The sequence below is a fragment of the Triturus cristatus genome, chromosome 3_2 (assembly GCF_964204655.1).
Source record: "Triturus cristatus chromosome 3_2, aTriCri1.1, whole genome shotgun sequence".
NCBI lineage: Eukaryota > Metazoa > Chordata > Amphibia > Caudata > Salamandridae > Triturus > Triturus cristatus.
In genome coordinates, this window is record NC_140584.1 from 1,062,427,533 (window position 1) to 1,062,446,692 (window position 19,160).

Consider the following 19,160-nt stretch of genomic DNA (forward strand, 5'->3'; position numbering starts at 1 on the left):
GGGAAAGATTCTTATGAAACCAGCCATTTTACCGATCAGTGAAAGAATGAAGCGTAGCCCAAATATCAAATGTGATTTCGATATTTCCTGATTCTCTACAGTTTATAAAATAGTTAAATTAGACCTGAAATATGCTTCTAAACTTAGCATCTTTAGACCAAGGACCACAAAACTGGAATAAAACAAAAGAAAGAATAAACAGTATTTTAGTGACATCCCTATACAACAAAACTCAAGCAGCATATTGTTACCCCAGTCTTTCTTGCTGCTGTCTTGTATAACAGTTGTATTGTATTGGCTACTTCAGGAAGAAATAAAAATGACTCTCACTCACATTTTCCTTTCTATTAAGGCCATTTAATTTGTGGTTCCAAAGGTGTTTTTTCAGCGTTTATATGTTTACACTGGTGATGGCTATTTTCCTTTTGGTGGGGTTTTATCAGTTATTATAGGTTTAAACCTAAAACAGAAAAGCCTAACTATACTCCACCTTTCCCTTTACCGCTCCTCCTAAACCTCCTTAATGCGACCTGCTCGATGCATAGCCATCTGGTGGTTGGCAGAATACAGAACATTTCCAGTTTACTTTGCTAACCTTTGACCTCACCACTGCTCCTCAGGTGTTCACAAAAGTGATGGCGGCGGTGGTTGCTCATCTACAGAGGACAGGGGTTCCAGTCTTCATCTACCTTGATGACTTGCTGTTAAAGGTGGGCTTGTCTGAGGTAGTTGTCAACCATCTCCAGACTATGGTGAACCTTCTTCGTTCTTTCGGGTTTACTGTCGGCATGCTGAAATCACACCTGTCTCCTTCTCAGATGCTCCCTTTTTATAGAAGCGATTCTGTACACTGCACAATTTTGCGTCTTTCCTCCAGCATAGTGTCGATGTTTTATCCTCATTCCTGTATTGCAGTGATACAAACTGAGGCTGCTGGGCTTTATGGTCGACTGCTTCCTGCTGAAGATCTCCAGATGGCACGTGTGCTACAGTGGGATTATCAGTGGGATCTGATGTCCCAATGGGTGTAGCACCAGGGGAATACCTCCGACTGTGACCAGGTTTCAGAGAAGACTGCAATAGATCTGCAATGTTGAATACTGAATTATGATCTAGTGAATGGCAGACCCATCTCCCTTCCCCTGCCAGAAATGACAGTTTTGACTGATATCTCACTTCTAGGAGGGGGTGGGCACATGGTGGGAGGTAGAGATCAGAAACTCTAGTTTCTGGCAGAGACCTGGCTTCACATCAACCTGTTGGAGCTGCAGGCTATCTGTGTGCCATTGAAACCATGTGTAGGTGTTTACTAACAGCACCGCCACGTGGTACTGCAACAACCAGGGCAGGTTGGGGCCCTGGCCCTTATTCGAAGATGCCCTAAGCCTCTGGGTATGGCTGGATCATCAGGACATCTTCCTGGTTGTTCAACACTTGGTGGGATCTCTCAATGCCAGGGCAGACAAACTCAACTGTTACCGCTTTGCGGGCTGTGAATGGAGTCAAACCCAAAGGTGGTGCAAGGTCTCTTCTGTGACTGTGGAGAACCTTAACTCGATCTGTTCGCCACTGCTGAGATGTTTCCCAAGTGGCTGTCGTTCTGAGATGCGTTCTACTTGGAGTGTAACTCTGGACTCCTGTATGCCATTCTGTCGATACCACTCCTGTCCTCAGAAAGATTGGGGCTGACTGAGCCAAAGTCATTCTAGTGGCTCAGTACAGGGCACCTACAATGTTGTATCCTGGACTGCTGTACATGAGCATATATCCCCCAGTCAGGCTGCCACTTGGGGAGGGTCACCTCTCACAGCACCAGGGCTGGGTCCTGCTACATAACGTTTGCATGATCTCTCTTCATGCTTGGTGATTGAGTAGCAACAATGTAGTTTTTTCGAACCCCCCTCCCCTCCCCTCCCCTCTAACCTGGCAGCCAGACGCCCCTTGATGAAATCTGTTTAAGGATGCCATTGGGATAAGTTTGTGGCTTGGTATTCAGAAAAGCACATTGACCCACTTTGTGTCAAGCTGTTTGAGGTATTACTATTTGTGTTGTTGTTTGCCAAAACAAGATTGAGGAATCTCCATAGGTTGTGTCCACATCTGCAAGTCCTCCTGAGGGGTGGTGCTGGCTTGGTGTTGGACACACCACCTAACTTGCTAGTTTTCCCACCTGTCTTGGCGCCAAAAGTGGGGCTGGACAGGGGGAAGTGCATCTCCACTATCTGGAGAGGCCTGGGTTGCATAACAAAGGCGGTGGCAGCCTCTGAAGCTGCCCGCCTTGGAATGGAGATCCTGCGTGGAGGAGGTGTAAACGCCTCCTCCCAGAGAAGGATTTGTTCCTGACCTCCGAGAGCAAAGGATCTCACCTCACGGGGTCAGCAAATAGTCTGTGGTGGCGGGCTGGTCAAGACCAGTCAGTATACTAGTAGTGGGTAGGCTTTCAGGGGGCACCTCTAAGGTGTCCCATATATTCATTAATAAATCCACCAATGGCATCAGTATGGTTGTATTAATATGAGATGTTTGGTACCAAACACCGGAGGGTACAGTAAAGCTATCATGTAGCTGATGACCTTGTAATCATGAGTGTCCAGCCCATGTACTTGTTATCGCTTCGCTGTGCACTTGTGATATCAAAGAATTTACTTAGATCACAGGGCCACATCCACTCAAGCAGATATGCCCACACATGGGGTATAGTGCATCCTGCCTTAGGGCTGTAAGGTTGACTTACCTACACCACATGTAGCATTTTGCATGCATGGCACTCGCAACTCTCCTGACAGTCGTGACAGAGTGACTGGTCCTGCAGGCTGAAGATCGGAGCAGAGGAGCTACTCCTCTGCAGTTCACAGGCACCGAAGAGCAGAGTCCGGTCCACTGCCTTGCAGCTCCCCGGCCTGACCGACTCAGCAGACAACCGAGAAGAGGTGCCCCTTCTCTGGAGGGTCAGATCTGTCTCCCTACTAAGTGAGGAGACCCCAGGACCAACCGGAGCCGTGCAGCACCAATACTTGGGTGCCAGATGCCCTGCACCAAACACCAACCATGGGATTCCAATCTGGATTCTCACTGCACCACAACCGAGCAGCTGTCAAGGGAAGTCCGCATTACTGACATCCACTTCGTGAGTGCCCCAGCTGTCTTGTTTTTACCCTGCTAGTTGCTGCTCCCTAACTGAGTATTACCTTTACGCGCTCAGCTGCCCTATCCACCTGGCCTAGCTACAGAAGAACCGCCTGCGTCTCCTTACTCCAAGAACTCTTGCAACCCAAGCCCCCGTTTGGGAGCTCTCTGACTTGTCACCAAGTCCTCCTTTGCAGCCTGATTCCAGGTGCCCCCCTTTCTCTGTAGTGTTCATAGCTACCAACCTGCTACCGGCTACATTCGGGGATTTCCCGGCGAATTGCTGTTAGCAGTACAATCCGACACCAAGAAGGTGAACCATTGAAACGAATTGTACTTACCGTTATGCATATATGTCTTTTCTCTCCAGAGGATTGTATTGAGCGTAAAGGCACACAACTTCTAAAAGTTTACTTACCTTAAAGAATTGCCAACAAAAACAGTACTTTTGAATGCAGTTCTTGGTTTTACAAAATATATATATAAACAAGTGTCATTTTTAAAATTTGGTCTTGGATTTATTCTTTGAGTGTGTCATTTATTTCCTCGGTGAGTACATCAAATGCTTAATCGTGCCACTTACGAGTGCTCAGAGCAATTTCTTCCTTGACAGCTAGAGGGATATGGTCGCATCCTGGGCACAGTCTGTCTCTGAACCTGCATGAATAGCAGCTTCAGCCTTTTAAGAAAAAATGTTAAGAAACTTCCTTTAAATTGCATAGGTGCATGGTTAGTTCATGTAATCTTTTTTTCAAGAAGGTTTTTATTTTATCTCATGTAAAAAAGGATCCCTGGTTTTCTGTGGGGCGTGCAGATATTCAGTGTCCTAATGTTCATGAACCTCCGCACAGAATTCTGTGATGGAGAGCCAGTACTACAGACTGAATACTTTCTCTACTGCCGCATTAGTGTCCATTATAACATCTAATGTGACCCACCCTCTTTACCAATGAGGTGTCTGAGCTTTATCCTGTACCTACTAGTGCAAGAAACTCTAAAGTAGGCTTCTGGTGGCAGAATCAAAGACTGACGACTTAAATATTTCTGACAAACAATGAAGTTGGTAAATTAGGACACCTAATGAGTTAATCTTATTGCTGCCCTGTCATTTGTACTAGAAATGTGCAGGCTGTAAGGAGGGAAAATGAGACATCCACATTATATTTTCAATCACATGAGAAAAAAAGCTTGGTGAATGTAAAAAAACATATTGTCTTATGTAGCATAGCAATTAAATTACTTAAGCTTGCACAATTATTAATTTGTGATCATGCATTGATATTGAACCATATAACGGCAGTTGAATGTAAAAGTGTCATAATTCATAATGTTGTAATCACATTTAGCTTATCTGATGTATCTATCTTTCAAAGATGAAGAATACTTCCCTCCCAGCAAGAGATCAAAAACTACTGCTGTCCCCACCACAACCACTCCCCAAAAACCCATAATCACTACTGTGATTGTTACTGAAACACCATGTGAAACATCAAGACGAAAAGCCAAAGAATTCAATTTTGGTAAGTCAAAAAATATATGCTTCACCTCATTTTCTATCTTCAGGCACATCATTATCTTGAATTGTTTCGAAGTGCTAGAGATAATTATTTGTAATGTTTAAAAATAAAACATATTATTCTTGTTTATATGTAATGCTGTTGCGTAAACCTCAATGGAATAATAAATAACACTCCTCAGTGAAAAGAGTAAAGAACGCAATCGCATTCTAGGCATGATACTAAGTTGCTGTTTAACCCTCTGCCATGTAAATAGTCTTTTCTTCCATTTCTAGAAGTGTGAAGATGGTGAGATCAGCAGGAATAAACACCCATCAAACCGCTCCATGATTAGGACATGTTTAGTGCGTGACACAACTTTATTTATTTTTTGTTTTTATTAGTCAATATTTTCTTTTAACTACTATTGAAAGACTAAAAATTCCCAAAAGATAATCTGCCAAGTATAACTGAACTGTCATGCTTTTGATTTATCTTGAGTTTCCCAGCACCCTACATTTCATTTTTTGAAACAGACACATTCAGCCATCAGCCAGTGTCTTGCGTTAATTGTAGCATTTATACAATCTTCTTAGATCAAAATGAAGTACTTGTCACAGCCAGCACTAGATAATTATTCTGGGTATTTTTTGTCGTACAGAACTGCTGCCTTTATAGTTCTTGTTGGTACCCGTCTAATACTGAATAGGTACAGTTACCTGTTATAAAGTTGTGTTCTACATTTGATGAGGTCAGATCTTGCTGTGTGCTGCGCTGCTTCCCAGTCAATCAGCTAAAGGGTGTACTTTTTGTTTAAATTTGCTCATCTACAAAACCTAATGCTTAGAAGCAGGCTTAACTGCCAGTACAATGCAATTTCGAGAAACTGTTATAATTTCCAGAGACGGCCAATGGTGTCAGATTCTTCCTTACCCACCTAAAGTCCAGTTCACGTAAAGTACCCTTAACTCAACCCGCCTGCCAATAAAGGATTCTTTGGAGGGTGCGGGATGACCAATGATGAAACATGACTTTACAGGGTCCTGTGTGTTGACATTAAGGGACATAGTCAGGTCTTCAGCAATAGGGTATCTACCGACATTGACCACACAGAGGCTTTCTCATATGTGATATGTTTGCTTATGTGACTAATATTTATTCACGAGAATAAAAACGTAGACGGCCCACTCCCTTCTCTCATTCCTTCAACGCCCCCCCTCCACATCCTTAGTGTGGGGCCTATTTGTGCTACAATCATTTTTGGAAGTCAGTCCCATGTACAGTCCCTTTAATATGCTGCATTTACTGATTTCCACTGAAAAGCAGTGGGAAGGTGAACCAAAGTGCGAACAAGGTCTTGGTGCCTGTTTTCATAGGCTTTTGATTGAACATAAGCCTGGAGGCAGTTGGGCATTTTAAGAGAATCAACAAAACAATGTCCTTTGGAAATTACTTAAATACCCCTTATCAACTCAGTCACTCAAAGCCACTTGCATACAATATTGAGGGTTATAGCTACTGACCAAAGAAAGTGTTTTAACACATCAGACGCTATTGCAAATTTATAAAAACAATGTATGATTTTTTTTTAAACGAATTTAAAGACCCGATTCCCTGCTCTCAGGGTCTTTGTGACAAAATTTCCTGTTTTTTCCATTAAAAAATAGCCAATATTTACTCGGCCCTTGAGTTGCAACGGGCAGCGCTGTCGCACCTTCCCCTGGCTTTATCTGCTGTGGGTGGGGAAAGGGCGGCCGCTTTGCTGAATCTGTCCAACTTTCCACTGCTCTCCCTTCAAAAGCTAGACCTACTGTTAAGTAAGACCAGGTCAGGGTCTCCTTTGGACCCCTGCCCTCTCAGAGTCTTTAAGGAGTGTCGAGAAGCTCTCCTGCCTCCACTCCTGAGTAACATGAACCGGGCATTACAGGAGGGCATTTTCCCCTCTGTATGGAAGAGTGCGGTTGTCAAGCCCCTCTTAAAGAAACCTACATTAGACCCGGAAACTCTTAAAAACTTCCGCCCGATTTCCTTGCTCCCTGCGCCTGCAAAGATGCTCGAAACCCATCTGAATGAGCATCTGACGGCATTTCTGGATAGCTCGGGCTGTCTTGACCCTTCTCAGCATGGCTTCCGTAGACATCACAGCACGGAATCGGCCCTTACGGTAGTGCTTGATAACATCCGCAGGGAGGTAGATCAGGGCCATTCCACCCTTCTGGTTCTGCTGGATTTGACGGCCGCCTTTGACACCCTATCTCCCTTGGTTCTAATTTCTCGCCTTAGGGAGATAGGGGTGGAGGGTGTGGCCTTGAGCCTTTTGGCTTCTTTTCTTGACCAGAGGGAACAGAGGGTCAAACTGGGTGAATACCTCTCTCCATCCCTCCCGGTCAAATGTGGGGTCCCCCAGGGGTCGGCCTTAAGCCCGACCCTCTTTAACATCTATGTGGCCCCACTCGCCAAGGTAATAAGATCTTTTGGGATGGAGGTGGTGTCATATGCTGATGACACCCAGATTATGGTGTCTCTCTCCCAGTCTGGCAGTTCCTCCTCTCTCAACTTTCGGAACTACATGGAGGCAGTCTCACATTGGATGACTCTCAATTCTCTAAAGCTCAATAGAGAAAAAACTGAGGTCCTGATCTTTGGAGGAAATGGGGACATCTGGTCTTCTGAGTGGTGGCCCCCTTCCTTGGGACCTTGCCCTGCCCCCTCGGATCTGGCCCGCAATTTAGGAGTCCGGATTGATCCTTCCCTCTCTATGTCCCAGCAGGTCAATAAGACCGTTGCTACCTGTTGGGGTATTATCAGAGTCCTCAGAAAGATCAGACATTATCTGTCTCAAGTTGCTCGAAAACAGATTGTTGTTGCATTGGTCACATCTTGCCTCGACTACTGCAACGCTCTCTATGCAGGAGTAAATAAGGGCCCTATGCTACGTCTGCAGACCGCCCAGAATGCGGCAGCTAAATTTGTACTTGATGCCCCCAAGTTCTCCTCGGCCTCCGCTGCCAGGAAGAGTCTGCATTGGCTTCCTATACAAGAGAGGATTGCTTTTAAGATTCTGTGCATGACCTATGGAGCTCTATCTGGCCTGGGGGCTAAGGATCTACTGTCACCTTATGTCCCGAGTAGAAATCTTCGCTCCAGGGAAAAACATCTGCTGTCAGTTCCCCGTTTCCGTAGAGTAAAATGGGGGGGGGGGGGGGCCTTTTCCTTCCTGGCACCTAAAATGTGGAATGCCTGTCCTATTGAAATCAAAACCCAAAATACCGTCCCTATGTTTAGGAAGGCATTAAAGACGTGGCTTTTTGCCAAGGCCTACCCGTAGTTCTGGCTTCTGGTCTGTTTTGATTTATTTTGCTGTTGGGCGCCTTGACGCCTTTGGGCTTAGTTGCGCATTATAAATATCTTTTCATTCATTCATTCATTCAATATACTAGCGATAAAATCGGAATAAAAATACAAATATGGCTGCAACAACTTAAATCACAAAAATACAATACCAAAACTTTACGAGAGACACTACTTTTACTCTCGTAAAGTTTTGGTATTGTATTTTTGTGATTTAAGTTGTTGCAGCCTTGTGTGTATTTGTATTCTGATTTTGTCGCTAGTATATTGTACATGAACTCTTTAAATTCATGAAAAAAAAAATCATAAAATGATTTTGTCGCTAGTATATACAATGTATTGTACATGAACCGTTTTTAAATTCGTAAAATATTTTTTACATTCTTTTTATAAACTTGCCCTAACTTCTGATGTGTTAACACACTGTTTCTTTGGTCAGTAGTAATAACCCTCAATATTGTATGCAAGTGGCTTTGAGTGACTGAGTTGATAAGGGGTGTTTAAGTAATTTCTAAAGGACATTCTTTTGTTGTTTCTGATTGAACCCTAGTCCTTTGGATTAGAAAGGGTCCCTCTCAATTTTTTGTAAGCGTTTTAAGAGAGTAACAGATGCACAAAAGCATTTTAAAGAACCAACACACATTATCCAAATGTACTTTATGCAGGAGATTATTAGTTGTCTGAACCAGATCTTTTGTTCTTCCTCGTCCTTTTCTTGTGTCCATCTAATCTGCGTTCCTGGTGTCAGGTGTGCGATCTACATACTCAATTTAGGTGCGTTAAGGGGAGTGTAAGGTAGTAGCCAATGGCCTAATTACCTTTGCAGTGCCTACACCCCCTATATGACCACTTCCTGTGGAGAATGAGCATAACCCTGACCCAGTGTATCCAATTTCATTAGAAACCAAGTGGGTGGGATTCGACTTTTTGTGTTCTAGATAGCACAGGGGCACCCTGACTTAGGGCTGTAGGGGCGACTTGCATATATTGCATGTAGTGTCTGGGGACATGGCACAAAGGGTGCGTGGCATGACATTTTTTCCCATTTGTCTGCACATTTCACAGTCTGCAGTGACAGTGTGCAAGAGTTTGGTGGTGGGTTCCTTAGGGTGGCACAATAGATGTTGCAGCCCTTGGAGACCATCTATAGTACCTATGCGCAAGGTACCCGGGGAGCCATTTTCTTGGGACTTACAGGGGTGCTAAAGTTCTTGCCAATTGTGGAGCAACTGCACAGTTACCTTGTTTCTGGGAAAGAACACTGGCAATTGGGACCTGGTTAGCAGGAATCCAGTTCACATCAGTCAGATTTGCATCAAATACCAGGAGAAAATGGGGGTTACCATGTCAAAACGGGACACTCCTCTAAAAACTGCCTTGACAGCATTTTAGCGAAAACCTTTTTACATGGGTTGTGGCCCCAAAAATTGTAAATCCAGATTCATCAGTATTAAGGGAAAGAGAATGGAGCGGATTGGCTATTTATCCTATTTGGGCGTAATCTTCAAATCTTTACGCTTGTTTCTGTGCCTATCAACTAGGCATCAAATATCAGTTGATAGTCTTTTTAATCTTGCCCAACTCAAAGATAACATTACACCTTTGATTGAAATTCATAAACTAAGGCGTTTACCCGTATTAACCTACGGGGCAAGGTCGTCTGGCTGGTAACCCACAAACCATATTCGGGGATAAGAGAACAGTTTCTGCAATCGCTTGTTTGGGTTACTGTCCAGCAGCCCCAAGAATTTCCTGCATGAGGAACTGGGGTATGTAGAAGATCATATTACTCTGGCTACAATGTTACTTTGGTTGTCTGTTTGATCTTGACTTCAAGATCCTATTTGACTGTTTTGCATCTGACTTTGAACACATTATACCCTGACTTCAACACACAAAACGCTTGGGTAATAGCCTTTGAAGACCTGAGGAAGGTCCCTTAGAATAAAAAACGTTTTAGGAAGTACATGACTTCATTAGAAAGAGTGAGGAACTCCTAATACCCAGTATTGGGGACTATCTGACCAGGGTTTTAAACCCTTGATAAACTACATTTCTAATCAGATTCTGTTTAGGGACCATTTGCTGTCTCTTTTATTCCCTTGGGGCAATATATTACAAATGCCATATTAGTTTATCCATGTGACAATTTTTCACCCTCTAACTTTGTTGCATGTTGTGTTCTTTTGTTTATGTTAACAATTTTTTACGCATGTTTTTTTTTACCATCTGTTCTTGAAGTATGTAAATTGACAAAATGCAAACCTGCACTTTATTTCATAAAGACATTATGCAACCATTTATTATGTGTGGGTATATTCGTGTGCTGAACAGAAATGCTTGGTGTTTTAATATGCATGGTTTTATTTCTATTAAATTTATTATATTGATGTCATTGCTTTATCGATTTATAAAATGTGATGTTGCTTTATGATTATTGTCTAATAATTGAACATAATATATCTAATTGCAAAACGTTTATTAGGTTGATTGTGTTAACTTTCTTCTATTTCTATCCATGGTATTGGCTCCTTTCATACATCTGTGATCATTCTGTTTATTTTCATATTTAGTAAGCCTTGGCTTTTATTAGCGCTTACTCTGAACAGAGTGGAAACTTTTTTCTTTTTCTTATAGAGAAATGGAATGCCAGAATAACAGACTTGAGAAAGCAAGTGGAAGAATTATTTGAAAGAAAATATGGTATGTTTCCAATTTTCTTTTTAGCTGCTTAACAAAAGAAAAACAGCACTCCATTGGGGCTTTTTCCACTAACAAGATTTCCATCAAATCATCATGTTCCTTTCCCTCTGTATCCACTACTAAAATAAAGTTGGGAAGTAGGAACATTGAAACTGACCAAGCCTTTTACTGTTGCGCACAAACACGACGTAGGCTTATCCTTCTAAAATAGACTAATGATATTCAAGTTCATTGTTGCTCACATTTCTCCTCTCATGTGAATATCCATTAGATCATTGAAGGATGCTTGTGGGTTGATGCCTTTCATGCATTTTCTTTGTTCCTTGTTCCTGACTCCGATCTTTCAATCCATGAATTTTCAGGATAATGTGGACTACCTATGGTGACTGGTGCATAAGATTTTGGATTCCATAATGGGGGGCGCTCTAGGAAGCATTCTGTTTTGTTTAATGCTGGCCTCGGTGTACACCACCATGTTGTTTTATTCTTAAATGTATGTTTATTAGGATGCAGGAACTGACACAGGTTAACTAGTTTTAGGTCTAGTTTCCCTTCCATCAAAATCATTGGATGATTATGGTAAATTGATTACAAAGCCATGCTTGTGTGGTCCATGCATTCAGGTTAGTCTTCTACAAAGCCCCACCCATATATTTTCTACATTGAATTCTGCTCTTTGTAAGCTTGCATGTAACAGTCCTTTTTTTTTTTTTTTCCGATAACAGATTTATGTAACCGTCCTTTTGCTTAGCTCTTTAACACTATGGTGGTACATTTCTAGACTTCCACAATTCTTTCAGCATTTAACCTGTAGCCAAGGACCTTTTGTATTATATTTCAGCAGATGAGTGTAGCGGGGCTTCAAACCCTGTTTTTCCCCCGTGCTAGCTGGTGAGGTAGCGAGCTACACACCAAGAATTGCTTCTCTGCCTTCTTTTCGGGAACCTCAATTCTCCTCCTCATCGGACAATAACCCAGAATCAGGCAATATCTTCTCAACACACAGGACAAATAACCAATTTGAGTGTAGCACGGTCCCAGTTGTATACATGCTTGTAGCATATGTGGCTGTAGATTCACATGTTCTGCACACTCTTCCCATTTAAAGTTGGCCTTGGATTTTGAAAGTTGTTGTTCTTGTGAGATGTCCTTTGATTCATGGGGTGTAGAGTGACTCCTTTCTTAGTAGGTATTGCCATTGGGCATCAGCCCCCGTTAGACTATTTGTCTGCCATCGGGTTTGAAAGCATACTGTCAGGATTCTCGTGTTTGACATGCACCAAGTAAATTTTTTGAGCTATTTTGGTTCATTCCTCTCTCACCTCTGACTTTTCCAGTGACTCTCACTTTTAACTGTTTCTCGTCAAGGCCAACACATTTTGAAGGCTGTCCTTTTTTCCTCAGGGCCACATGCGTTGTTTCCAGTCTTAGACATCGGATAATATTGATGCATGGTACATGATGGAGCAGAAGCTCTTTAGGAAATGCCCTTGCTTTAACACTGTTTCCTGAGTCGACTACCATAGCATCTGCCACCTTTGTGTCTCCCAAGATCATAGTGTGCTTTGTGTCTCGCCTTTTGGTGCACAAAGACCCTTTGTTATCAAAGATATTGGTGCTGGGCCCACTTAAGTGTGCCAAGGAGGAAGAGGATATCGAGCCTCGCCAACACAGCCTGGAAGTAGTCGTATCTAGCAAGTCCTAGGCTTCGTAGAAAGACCGCACCCTGCCCCATAAGTATGGCCATAGCCAAGGCACACCAGACGCCTTCCTTTTGAGGTGGGGGGGTGACGCGGGATGTGGTGTGGCGCTTCGCCATGGCATGACAATTTTGGGCTTATGGTCAGCTCACAAAAGAGGTCTCCACATCAGTCACCTGGAACTTTCGGCTACTCACCGACCTATCAAACCCTTTTATCTAAAAAAAAACTTAAAGAGATTCTTAGACTAAACAAAAGCAGGGAGGCACCCACTCCCTTAAGCCGTCAGCGTTAGCGCAGCAAATATGGCACTGGGCCATACACCAGCAGATACACCTCCTATCAAAGTATCTTCTGGGATTGAACAACAACTTTACTGGCCTCAGTAGGATAAATCAACAAGTCCGTGAGTAGGACCAGTAAGTTTTGCTCCCATACTTCCATTGCTAGGGTGTTCCAAAAAATAGACTTGTTTGTCGCACATGAAAACGAAAGATGCTAAAGCTTTGCCTCCAGGTTCCCGCACTTGCAGTCCACGGGCAGTGCTATATATATAAATTGGTCAGGATCTCAACACACTGTGATTTCTGAAACTCCCTATGAGAAGCTCCCCAACAGGCTGGACCTTTTCACACAAAATCAGGCAGGACAAGAGACCCAGATTCCAGGCAGCTCACCTAGCTGTCTGGCACCAAAGATTCTCTAGTTTAGTTGCCTTAGTTTGCCACGAGTGCATGGACATCCTCAAACATGCTAGCAAACCTACTACTCATGCTTGTTATGCCGGTAACTGGAACAGGTTAGTTGACTGTTGTATGCAAAAACAAATCTATCCTCTTAAACTCACAGTGCAGAACATTGTCTGCTACCTACTTCACCTTCAGAAGTCAAGTTTTGCTTGCACATATATGCGCCTACACTTACCTGCTGTTTCAGCTTACTTGAAAAACAGGGAACCTTTTCAACCATTTAGAATTCCTGTCATAAAGGCTTTTATTGAAGGCCTTGAGTTATTCTAACCAATGTCCCATCTGCTTCTGCCTCACACGTATACTTTAGCTGAAAGAGCTTGTCATACAGTAGATGTTTTACGCTCTTTAATGCTTTGACAGAACTAAACCTTTTCATATAGCTCAGCAAGTAATAAGGGTCGGCTAATGTCTAAAGCTGACATAGCTAGGTGGATTGTCGGGTGTATCCACACAAAGCCAAAAGACATCCGTCTATCTCTTTGAGGTCATGCTCTAACCTTAAGAAAGGTGCAACAAAGGCTTTCTCAAGAAATATTCCTATAGCCGATATTTGCAAGGCAGTTACATGGTCAACTCCTCATGTTTTGATTAAACACTTTTGTCTAGATTTTTTTTTTTAGCCCAGTAGCAGGCTAGAGTTGGCTAAACAGTCTTGAGAACTTTGTTTGACATCTGTGTCCTCCACTGGCTAAACACCACTTTCAGGGGCACTGCTTTGAAGTTGATGCAGAGCATCTTTAAACATTCATTTGTAGCATGTTCATTGCCTCCGCCTCTAAGGCCTAGAATAACCTACCGTTTCACCTCAGAAATGCAACCGGGCTCCTCTCCTTCAGACGGGATCTGAAAACATGGCTCTTCACAGTAGACACCACACTTCGCGGGAACCTTTTGGGCAGCACTCGGCGCCAGGACACCTTAGGGTGACAGCCGCGTATTTGAAATTTTAAAAACATAACATGTAGTGCGTAGCTTCACATGCGCAGACTCTCCTCCCTGGAAGTCATTGTGTGTTTCACATGTCTTTATCCTCAACATTTAATCATCACAGATGTAATATGTATGGGCATCACATTAAACTCACTCTCCACTCCATACTGACGATCACCTGCTGTGAAAAAACAATCTAACAGTGGAGTTGATGACATATGTGGAGTACCTGCTAAGGGAGAAGTCACTCGACACTCTGACTCGATAGGCATCGAGGAAAAACAACTTGCTATGTTCAAGATTAGCAGAATATGCAGAGTATCTGAATTGACAGCACTACACACGGCAAAAAGATACCTACAGGGTAAGAAACATTTTCCTTCTGTAATCTAGTTCATCAGTGCCCTGCGTCTTGTTCACCGCTGTTGTCATGCAAATGGCAGGACAGGAACAGTACCCATCTGCACCTGCTTGTCTCCTGCAGCACCATACTGCATTGTGGGCAAGACTATCTGGCCTTAAAGAAAGTGAATTAGATATTCTTCTGCTGACTAGTAACGGTGTGTTCGAGGCATTTGTGGCTGTAGATACACAAACTTTGCATACACCTCCCATCTAGTGTTGGGTCCATATGTGTGCAAGTTGTTTTTCTTCAAAGAAGTCTATCGAGTCATGAGGTAAGGTGATTCCTCTTCTTGGTAATAATGTGCATGGGCGTTGACTCCATTGTTTTCTTTCCGCCACTGGGTTTGGATGTGCATTACAGCGCTCCGGTTTGAGACCGTTTTCTGGTTCCTTTTGTTGCGTAATCCACTCTACCATTGTCTGTATTTTTAAGTCGAGCCTGGGCAGCGCATGCGCTGCTGCGAGGCATGCAGTAGTGGGTTATGACTTTGAAGCCCGCCCACTCTCCGCCCAGAATTGTAATTGGCTTGCGTCATTGTCCTTCGCAAACGCTGACTTCCTAGTCGTTATTTGGCTTCTCAGTCCCTCCTTGGTACCACCTTGTCTGCTTTTGTTGCCTCTCATAACGACTGGACCTTTTACTTGTTTGCTACACAGTCCGCTTTATCTTGGCTTTGAGCACTATTTTGTTTAATGGAACCCCACCCCCTGCCCCGACTTCTTTTTTTATTTAATTTACCAGCTCGGTCTACTTTAACTTTAGCGGCCTCTGCAGTTTGAAACTTTTTTTTCTTCTTCTAAATTTGAGTGAAAGCGCCCCATATGGTGCTTTCACTTTAGCGGTGGTCACGCCCTTTTCTTTAGATTCTGCTCACCTTTTTCAGCTTACTGCGAACCACGTCTAAAGAAAGGGGTGTGGTCGCCATTAAAGTGTAAGGTCCGCATGGGGCCTTTTACAAGAAAAAACACTTGTTTGTGAATTTCACAATTAAATGGTTTTTGTTTTGTTAAAACTCCCCATGTCCTGCTTTCACTTTAAGAAAACATTTCCCACTTGTGGTTAGAATAGCAACTCTCTAGGAACTGCATTGCCCCGGAACTGTTTACCCGCAACTCGGCAGGGAGAAGTTATTCAGCTGCACACATAATCAGTTGCTTTCAACAGCAAAGATGGCCTAGGGTTAGATCAGCAGGCACGGCGGAATCCGTGGTGCCATCTGGCAGCTCCTCCGGTAAAGACAAATGGCTATGTATCATGCTTATTATATGCCCTATGACTCAATCGTGCTTTCGAATGCACCACTCCATTTAATTTGTTTCACCTTACATGGTACAAACAAATGGAAAGAAAAAGGGACTATATTGGTAATATGACATTGATTTTGGAATTGCCAGAGTTTCAATATTCTATAGCTGGAGCTACTTAGTATGAGAAAGTGCCATCTTTCTTGCATGGTATGCCCCCACTTTTTGCTGAATTGCTGAATGTACTTTGACTGAGTGTGTCCTGGACTCCTGCCAATCAGGTGCCCAGGGCCTATGTTCCTTCCCTAAACAAAAACCTCAAAACCAAATTGGCAAACCCTGGCCACATGTCAGCCCCTGTTAAGTGGTACCCAGGGCCTTGTGACCAGGGAAGGCCTCTAAGGGCTGCAGCACTCATTGTGCCACCCTTAGAGGCCCTGTACCCTAACACACACACACACACACACACACACACACACACATACACACACACTGCCCTGGCAGGCTGAGTGTCTGGGTACAAGACAAAACAGAGAGTTGACATGGCACACATCCCTGTGTGCCATGCCCAGAACCTACACTGCCCTGTCATACATCAGCCACCCCTCTAGCTGGGTGCCCTATGCCAGTGGTGTGGGCACAGAGGCAGGAGCCCTGTGCCCCTACAGTACCCAGGTGCATTCCTGGGCCCTGTAAGTGCAGTGCTGCCATTTAAGAGTACATGGTGCTGAGAGCCCATCAAACACGAACTCCCCAGCACCATAATGGCAGCACTGAAGACTGAGGAGTTTGGTATCAAACTGCTCAGCACATTAAACCCACAACCAGTGTGGGATCTAACGTACCAAGCACCACAGAGGGCATCTTAGAGAGGCCCCCTGAAACCTAACCTACAATCCAGGTCTGTTCTGAGGCTGCCTAAGCTGCCACACAGCAGACATGTTGCTGGACCCCTGGGTAGGAGAGCCCCTGCTCTCCTGGGTCTGCAACAATGCACATCCTGGGCGGGGTGCTAAATCTCCTCCCCAAGCTTCAAAGGCATGCCCCCTCTGTGAGCTTCCCCAGGCCACTGCAACCCCCCACTCTGGCGGGAAGCTTGGCCGGAAACCCAAAATAAGGACAGGGGATGTGCCAGCCTGCCAACCCCACCCCTCAGGTGGGGGAGGTGAGATGAAGCACATCTCCGGGCTCTCGCCATCTTGAAGATGGGAAGCCCTGCCCAATCAGGATTAGGCTACTGCCCCCCTCCCACAGGAGAGAGGCAGGATAGGGGATGTACCCACCCCAGGACAGGGACCCATTGGTCCCTGCCCTTCACCTACATGTAACACCCCTAAATCTAGTATTTAGGGGCACCCTGAACCTTTCTTTCCCAGATTCCGAAATACAAAGAAGAGCAAGAAGACCTGCCCTGCAGCTGCTAAGAAGAGGAGGACACCAATTGCTTTGGCCCCAGCCCTACGGGCCTGTAGACCCTCGAACCTGCTCCTGCTCTAACCCGGCATCTCTTGTGGCCAGCAACCTCACAAACCCTGGAGGACCTGGCTACCTTTTGGCTCTAAGCCCCTGGGACTCCCATGAGTAGAGGCTCTACTCAAAATCTACTTCTAATCCCTGGCATCAGCCCGGAACCTCGAACCCTTCACACTCTGCACCCGCCAAGCCTGGCCTGTGCCGGAGTGAACAAAGACCACGAGGACGACCCCACAGCGACTGTGACCCCGAGTCCGGCACCCAAGGACTTCCCTCGACACTCCTGAAGACTCTTGCAGCCTCGGAACCAGGTGTCCCCCTCAACCGCGATCAACAGAGGGTAAGGTTTCCCGACACCAAAAGGCACCCCTGCACCCGGCGCCCCCCTGTACCTGGTGCCCCGCGGCCCCCCCGTACCCAATCCCGGGGTACCTACCTATCCTCCAACTACCCAACTTACCTTTCGAAGTGGTGGTGGCACCTGAAGAATCTTTTTCCCCGAGCTTGCCAGTTCTTTTCTAAACCGGAGCTTTCCCATTGAAATCAATTGAGCGCCCGAAGGCTCAAAAGCACCCTGCACCCAGCCGCCCAAGTGGCTCTGGCAGTGCAACCTCTACACCTATCTATTTCCCCATTTGCCCTGAGCAAGTGACCAGGAGCCCAGCGTCAGCAGCCACCAACCAAGGCCCCCCTACCTCTCATAACATTGGGCCTAACTCTCTCTGCACCCGGCTGCCCCTGTGCTGCTGAGGGTGGAACAACTGTAACTATCTAACACTGGGGGACCCCTGAGTCTATGCTTAGAACCTTAACTCTGCCAGTCGAGTACTTACCTTTAAACCGATAACTCAATTTTCTCCATAGGGTAACATTGACTGGTTTCTTCTGAAATTTCTTCTAAGTGTGGAGTTTTCAAAAATTAAAATATTCACCAAAAATCAGCCAAGTAACGAAAACGAAAATACTCGCCTTCTATTAGGTGAGCTCCCAGTGCTGGATCTTGGTGTCCAGCACTGACTCTGAAAACTACCTACAACTGTACTTACCAGTAACCCAATTTTCTTCCGTAGGAAATCATTGACTGTTTTTCTGTGAAATTTCTTCTAAGTGTCAATTTTTAAAATAGCTAAATATTGTCTAAAAATTATAACAGTAAATAAGTCGACTTTTATCACTTGATTCAAAGTACTGACCCAAGACTGAATCTAGGATCCAGTCCTGGAATTCCAAAAGTAATCCTAAAAGTAATCTGTTGCAAATAACTTGAAACTACCATTGAATTCAATGCATTGTGTTGCCTATTGCAACCACTTGTAAGTTCTACAAAAGTCAATAGCATATTGCAAAAGTATTTATATAAAGCATCTCATTCTGAGAAAGTATATTTTAATACCTATTGTTGGTTCTAAAATAAAACAAGCATATATTTTGTATATATAAACCATTGGCCTAGAGTTCAGTTATTGAGTGTGTGAGACCATTTGCTGACTGAGTGTGTGCAACAAATGCTTTACACTGTCTTCTGATACTGCCTTACTGCTCGACCAAGCTACCACTTTAGAGAGTAAGGTTATATCTAACTTTAGCCTCTGCCAAACCTCTGGGGACTGTGGACTCTGTACACCCTATACCTATTTGGGAACAGTATAGACAGAGCCACTTTCTCACACTTAGAAAAGTCATATTTCAAAGGTTTATTTTTCATTCGTGCAAGGAATCCAGGTTCAGATTACATTGAGATTGCCAACTACAAATTATTTTGGAAAGCCTACCATCTATTAGATTTTCATGTATTAAAATTCTTATTTGTTAAGTACTGTATAGGGATGTTTTGGAATTGTTCGTAATTGCTACATCTTTTCCATACACAAAGGCATTCATATTTTCGCTCTCGTCTTTATCGTTTAGCACTTGGCTGAAACCCTTACCAACATGCCCGCCTCTGTATCGCTTTTCATAGGTTACCAGTTTTCAGTATC

The 19,160-nt window shown here is 44.1% G+C and overlaps 1 protein-coding gene across 7 annotated transcripts in view; it reads left to right on the forward strand.

The window, feature by feature from the left end:
- The window catches only part of GTF2I (general transcription factor IIi), a 1,662,009-nt gene that overhangs the window by 426,496 nt on the left and 1,216,353 nt on the right, over positions 1 to 19,160 (forward strand). For all 7 annotated transcript variants that reach the window (XM_085649796.1, XM_085649797.1, XM_085649793.1 and 4 more), the window contains 2 exons: positions 4,500 to 4,646; positions 10,611 to 10,676. In XM_085649796.1, the coding sequence (XP_085505922.1) occupies positions 4,500 to 4,646; positions 10,611 to 10,676 (213 nt within the window). The remainder of the gene's footprint in view (positions 1 to 4,499; positions 4,647 to 10,610; positions 10,677 to 19,160) is intronic.